At 44.8% G+C, this 6,741-nt stretch overlaps 1 protein-coding gene across 2 annotated transcripts in view; it reads right to left on the minus strand.

Annotated features, from left to right (window-relative positions):
* The window catches only part of LOC109869932 (protein HID1), a 39,974-nt gene extending 38,437 nt beyond the window's left edge, over positions 1-1,537 (minus strand). For both annotated transcript variants that reach the window (XM_031805180.1, XM_031805177.1), the window contains exon 1: positions 1,290-1,537. In XM_031805180.1, coding sequence (XP_031661040.1) covers positions 1,290-1,355 — 66 coding nt within the window. In that variant the 5' untranslated portion in view covers positions 1,356-1,537. The remainder of the gene's footprint in view (positions 1-1,289) is intronic.
* Positions 1,538-6,741: the final 5,204 nt, after the last annotated feature.

Genomic DNA, 6,741 nt, shown 5'->3' on the forward strand with positions numbered 1-6,741 from the left:
CAGGATGGATGGTTGGATGGATGGATGGTTGGATGGGTGGATGGATGCGTGAGTGGGTGGGTGAATGTATGGATGGATGTATGGATGGATGGGTGGATGGATGGATGGGTGGTTGGATGGGTGGTTGGATGGGTGGGTGCGTGAGTGGGTGGATGTATGGATGGATGGATGCGTGAGTGGGTGGGTGTCCGGGAAACCGGCCAAAGAAGTAGACATATGATGGAACACATGTTTGTCATACAATATATTCAGCTACTGGCCTACTTCACATGTTCTTGTCAGACAATATATTCAGCTACTGGCCTACTTCACATGTTCTTGTCAGACAATATATTCAGCTACTGGCCTACTTCACATGTTCTTGTCAGACAATATATTCAGCTACTGGCCTACTTCACATGTTCTTGTCAGACAATATATTCAGCTACTGGCCTACTTCACATGTTCTTGTCAGACAATATATTCAGCTACTGGCCTACTTCACATGTTCTTGATTTGCATATTCTATTATAATACCAGTTGTTCTAAGATCTTTCCAGAACATCCTTGATGACAGAGTAAATATAACCTAAACACTGCAGTTTAGACTGATGCTTATTTGCCTAACTTTAATGTATTTCAGCCCACATTAAAATCAGCCACATTGTCTGAATGTTATGATTCATTCAACAACCACAACATCAGAAATGTAGCTGCTAATGTTATCTAGACTACCCTGTTTTTTGTGTGTATTTTCCAACAGCGAAATTGTCGGGTAAACTGTGCAACTGATCAATTCAAGTGCCAGCCACAACAGCAGGCACTGAATGAACTGTATTCAGACCTGCATCTCATTGTAGCTCTGCATCAGATCCACCTTAGCCTCTTGGTGGGGTTTATATTGGAACTACAGAAGTACGATTGATTGCAATGCGACATTCGATTACAAAATAGAAACATTGTTGCCAAGTTATGAGTCTACAATTCTAGAACACAAATTTGCAGTATTTATAACAGTACCCTACAATTAATCTAATTGTCAGTTCATATAGCCAATTTATATATATATATATATATATATCTTATGCTACATTTGAATTAAAAGTTTACATTTAGACAAACCAGTAAACCGTGTTTTTGGACAGATGGTAGCCCTTTCCATATTTATCCACCCTCTCATCCATGTGTCAAATACAAGGCTACCATCTGGCGCACTGGAATTGCTATTTGTATCTTGAAAAACAGAACTGTTCATAAATATTTAAACTCTGCATTAGCTTACCCAAAAGAGAGTTATTATTTCAACAAACCTGTGTTTTGGTTGTCAGTTGTATCACAGCTTTTCTGAAGTTGAGTTTGGAGTCAACGTTGCCCATTTTCTACTAGCCACCAACCTGTTCGCTCCGTCTGAATCGCCTGTGTACGGTAACCACCGGTAGGTTGCTCTTGCGTAGTCGTGGATAATCTCACTCATCTGCCACTTCCTTCTCCAGCTACACTTGCGACGCACAGTCAGAAGGATTTGAGCTGAACAGGATTCAGGCAAGACGACTTCCGGGATCCAAATGTACATATTTGTTTAATTTACGTCTTAATGGGATTTCACTGATGCAATTCCTTGACTATTTACCTGAACACCTGATGAATCAGTTCAACTAAAACTTGCTATTTGCAACCTGTAACTGTAACAACATGTACTAGGCCTAATAATAATACTTATCATCACCATCTTAATTATAAGACAAGACAATAGTGAGAAATGCCCATCAATGTCCAGCCATGAATGTTATAATTTATGAAATATCTAGTTTATTTTTTCAAATGTATTTACCTTTCCCTATAAAAGTGCACAATGTAGAATAAATATTTAGCAATACATTTTGATGGACTGATACTTCAAAATACAATCATATTTAATATGATGCAGTAGCCTCCGTTTTTTGATGCCTCGTCATTATCCGTTGGTCATTAGAATTACAACAGTGCCTCTCAGTGTTACACTGGTACAGTTGTAACAGGGTGCTGGTGCCCCTCTATTCAGTGAATTATGGTAACCATGTTATTATGAAGCAGAGGCACAACAGCCTAAATCAACCCTGTCCTATCCTAGAACCTGTGCACGCTATTTGGGGAGAATCTCAACAGCATTAACTTGATTTCACGTCCTCTCTCCTCGCCTCCTTCTCCAAAAGCTATCTAGACTATTTGCGTTGCCACCCCCATTCCTAACTACCCAATGTTTATTGACTTGATTATTCCTGTCATTCTTAGCTTAGATAACTGGTATAGTCCGCGTGCGTTCTCAATGGACATTCGGGTGTTTTCATAAATTATCTCCGGTTTCAGAGCACTCTCGTCTAAGTGTACCAGAGCGCAGAATAATGCATTTACGAGCGCTCAACCCGGTTGAATATGGCCGGTGTCAGTAATCGGCAAAAAAACGTAATTCAATTGTTGCCAGCAGCACGGTTACAGTCATCAACGCTCTGGATAACATGAAAACTGCCTAATCGGCTTTGCTAGGGCGAGTAAAATGGTCAGAATAGTCTCATTTGTGTCTTGAAGTAGCTAGCAAGCTAGCCAACGTTAGTTTGGGTGCTTGACTGCAATTGTTAGGAGCCGAAACGGACAATCTGACAACCTCTGAATTTCCAGCGCACTCTGGCTCTGAAAGGATACTGTTGATTTACAGTATACTAAAATGAACTAATAGTATATAGTATGTAGTATATACTCATTAAGTATGTCGTATACAGTATGTTAGTATGGGTATTTGAACACAAATTCTGTTAAGTTATCTATGCATAGTCACTTTAACTCTACCTACATGTATATATTACCTAAATTACCTCGACTAACCGGTGTTCCCGTACATTTACTCTGTACCTGTACCCCCTGTATATAGCCTCCACATTGACTCTGTACCGGTACCCCCTGTATATAGCCTCCACATTGACTCTGTACCGGTACCCCCTGTATATAGCCTCCACATTGACTCTGTACCAGTACCACCTGTATATAGCCTCCACATTGACTCTGTACCAGTACCCCCTGTATATAGCCTCCACATTGACTCTGTACCGGTACCCCCTGTATATAGCCTCCACATTGACTCTGTACCAGTACCCCCTGTATATAGACTCCACATTGACTCTGTACCAGTACCCCCTGTATATAGCCTCCACATTGACTCTGTACCAGTACACCCTGTATATAGCCTCCACATTGACTCTGTACTGGTACCCCCTGTATATAGCCTCCACATTGACTCTGTACCAGTCACCCTGTATATAGCCTCCACATTGACTCTGTACCAGTCACCCTGTATATAGCCTCCACATTGACTCTGTACCGGTACCCCCTGTATATAGCCTCCACATTGACTCTGTACCAGTCACCCTGTATATAGCCTCCACATTGACTCTGTACCGGTACCCCCTGTATATAGCCTCCACATTGACTCTGTACCAGTCACCCTGTATATAGCCTCCACATTGACTCTGTACCGGTACCCCCTGTATATAGCCTCCACATTGACTCTGTACCGGTACCCCCTGTATATAGCCTCCACATTGACTCTGTACCAGTACCCCCTGTATATAGCCTCCACATTGACTCTGTACCAGTACCCCCTGTATATAGCCTCCACATTGACTCTGTACCAGTACCCCCTGTATATAGCCTCCACGTTGACTCTGTACCAGTACCCCCTGTATATAGCCTCCACATTGACTCTGTACCGGTACCCCCTGTATATAGCCTCCACATTGACTCTGTACTGGTACCCCCTGTATATAGCCTCCACATTGACTCTGTACCAGTACCCCCTGTATATAGCCTCCACATTGACTCTGTACCAGTCACCCTGTATATAGCCTCCACATTGACTCTGTACCAGTACCCCCTGTATATAGCCTCCACATTGACTCTGTACCAGTACCCCCTGTATATAGCCTCCACATTGACTCTGTACCGGTACCCCCTGTATATAGCCTCCACATTGACTCTGTACCGGTACCCCCTGTATATAGCCTCCACATTGACTCTGTACCGGTACCCCCTGTATATAGCCTCCACATTGACTTTGCACCAGTCACCCTGTATATAGTCTCCACATTGACTTTGTACCAGTCACCCTGTATATAGCCTCCACATTGACTTTGTACCAGTCACCCTGTATATAGCCTCCACATTGACTCTGTACCGGTACCTCCTGTATATAGCCTCCACATTGACTCTGTACCGGTACCCCCTGTATATAGCCTCCACATTGACTTTGTACCAGTCACCCTGTATATAGCCTCCACATTGACTCTGTACCGGTACCCCCTGTATATAGCCTCCACATTGACTTTGTACCAGTCACCCTGTATATAGCCTCCACATTGACTTTGTACCAGTCACCCTGTATATAGCCTCCACATTGACTTTGTACCAGTCACCCTGTATATAGCCTCCACATTGACTTTGTACCAGTCACCCTGTATATAGCCTCCACATTGACTCTGTACCGGTACCCCCTGTATATAGCCTCCACATTGACTTTGTACCAGTCACCCTGTATATAGCCTCCACATTGACTCTGTACCGGTACCCCCTGTATATAGCCTCCACATTGACTTTGTACCAGTCACCCTGTATATAGCCTCCACATTGACTCTGTACCGGTACCCCCCTGTATATAGCCTCCACATTGACTTTGTACCAGTCACCCTGTATATAGCCTCCACATTGACTTTGTACCAGTCACCCTGTATATAGCCTCCACATTGACTTTGTACCAGTCACCCTGTATATAGCCTCCACATTGACTTTGTACCAGTCACCCTGTATATAGCCTCCACATTGACTCTGTACCGGTACCCCCTGTATATAGCCTCCACATTGACTTTGTACCAGTCACCCTGTATATAGCCTCCACATTGACTCTGTACCGGTACCCCCTGTATATAGCCTCCACATTGACTTTGTACCAGTCACCCTGTATATAGTCTCCACATTGACTCTGTACCGGTACCCCCCTGTATATAGCCTCCACATTGACTTTGTACCAGTCACCCTGTATATAGCCTCCACGTTGACTCTGTACCAGTCACCCTGTATATAGCCTCCACATTGACTCTGTACCAGTACCCCCTGTATATAGCCTCCACATTGACTCTGTACCAGTACCCCCTGTATATAGCCTCCACATTGACTCTGTACCGGTACCCCCTGTATATAGCCTCCACATTGACTTTGTACCAGTCACCCTGTATATAGCCTCCACGTTGACTCTGTACCAGTCACCCTGTATATAGCCTCCACATTGACTCTGTACCGGTACCCCCTGTATATAGCCTCCACGTTGACTCTGTACCAGTCACCCCGTATATAGCCTCCACATTGACTTTGTACCAGTCACCCTGTATATAGCCTCCACATTGACTTTGTACCAGTCACCCTGTATATAGCCTCCACATTGACTTTGTACCAGTCACCCTGTATATAGCCTCCACATTGACTCTGTACCAGTCACCCTGTATATAGCCTCCACATTGACTCTGTACCAGTCACCCTGTATATAGCCTCCACATTGACTTTGTACCAGTCACCCTGTATATAGCCTCCACATTGACTTTGTACAGTCACCCTGTATATAGCCTCCACATTGACTTTGTACCAGTCACCCTGTATATAGCCTCCACATTGACTCTGTACCAGTCACCCTGTATATAGCCTCCACATTGACTCTGTACCAGTAACCCCTGTATATAGCCTCCACATTGACTCTTGTACCAGTACACCCTGTATATAGCCTCCACATTGACTCTGTACCGTACACCCTGTATATAGCCTCCACATTGACTCTGTACCGTAACACCCTGTATATAGCCTCCACATTGACTCTGTACCGTACCCCCTGTATATAGCCTCCACATTGACTCTGTACCGTACACCCTGTATATAGCCTCCACATTGACTCTGTACCAGGTACCCCCTGTATATAGCCTCACATTGACTCTGTACCGGTACCCCCTGTATATAGCCTCCACATTGACTCTGTACCGGTACCCCCTGTATATAGCCTCCACATTGACTCGTACCGGTACCCCCTGTATATAGCCTCCACATTGACTCTGTACTGTACCCCCGTATATAGCTCCACATTGACTCTGTACGGTACCCCCTGTATATAGCCTCCACATTGACTCTGTACTGGTACCCCTGTATATACGCCTACACATTGACTCGCTGTACCGGTACCCCCCCTCTGTATATAGCCTCCACATGACTCTGTACTGGTACCCCCTGTATATAGCCTCCCATTGACCTCCTGTACCGGTACCCCCTGTATATAGCCTCCACATGACTCTGTACTGGTACCCCCTGTATATAGGCCTCCACATTGACGTCCTGTACTGGTATCCCCCTGTAGATAGCCTCCCACATTGACTCTGTACCTGGTCCCCCCTGTATATAGCCTCCACATGACTCTGTTGTACCTGTACCCCCTGTATATAGCCTCCACCATTGACTCTGTACCCAGTACCCCCTGTATATAGCCCTCCACATGACTCCTGTACCTTGGTACCTCCCTGTAAATAGCCTCCAACATTGACTCTGTCAGTACCCCTGTATATAGCCTCCACATTGACTCAGTACCGGTACCGCCCTGTATATAGGCCTCCACATTGACTCTGTAACCGGTACAGACCCTGTATATAGGCCTCCACATTGAACTCTGTACTGGTACCGCCCCTGTATATAGCCTCCACATTG

The sequence above is a fragment of the Oncorhynchus kisutch genome, linkage group LG25 (assembly GCF_002021735.2).
Source record: "Oncorhynchus kisutch isolate 150728-3 linkage group LG25, Okis_V2, whole genome shotgun sequence".
NCBI lineage: Eukaryota > Metazoa > Chordata > Actinopteri > Salmoniformes > Salmonidae > Oncorhynchus > Oncorhynchus kisutch.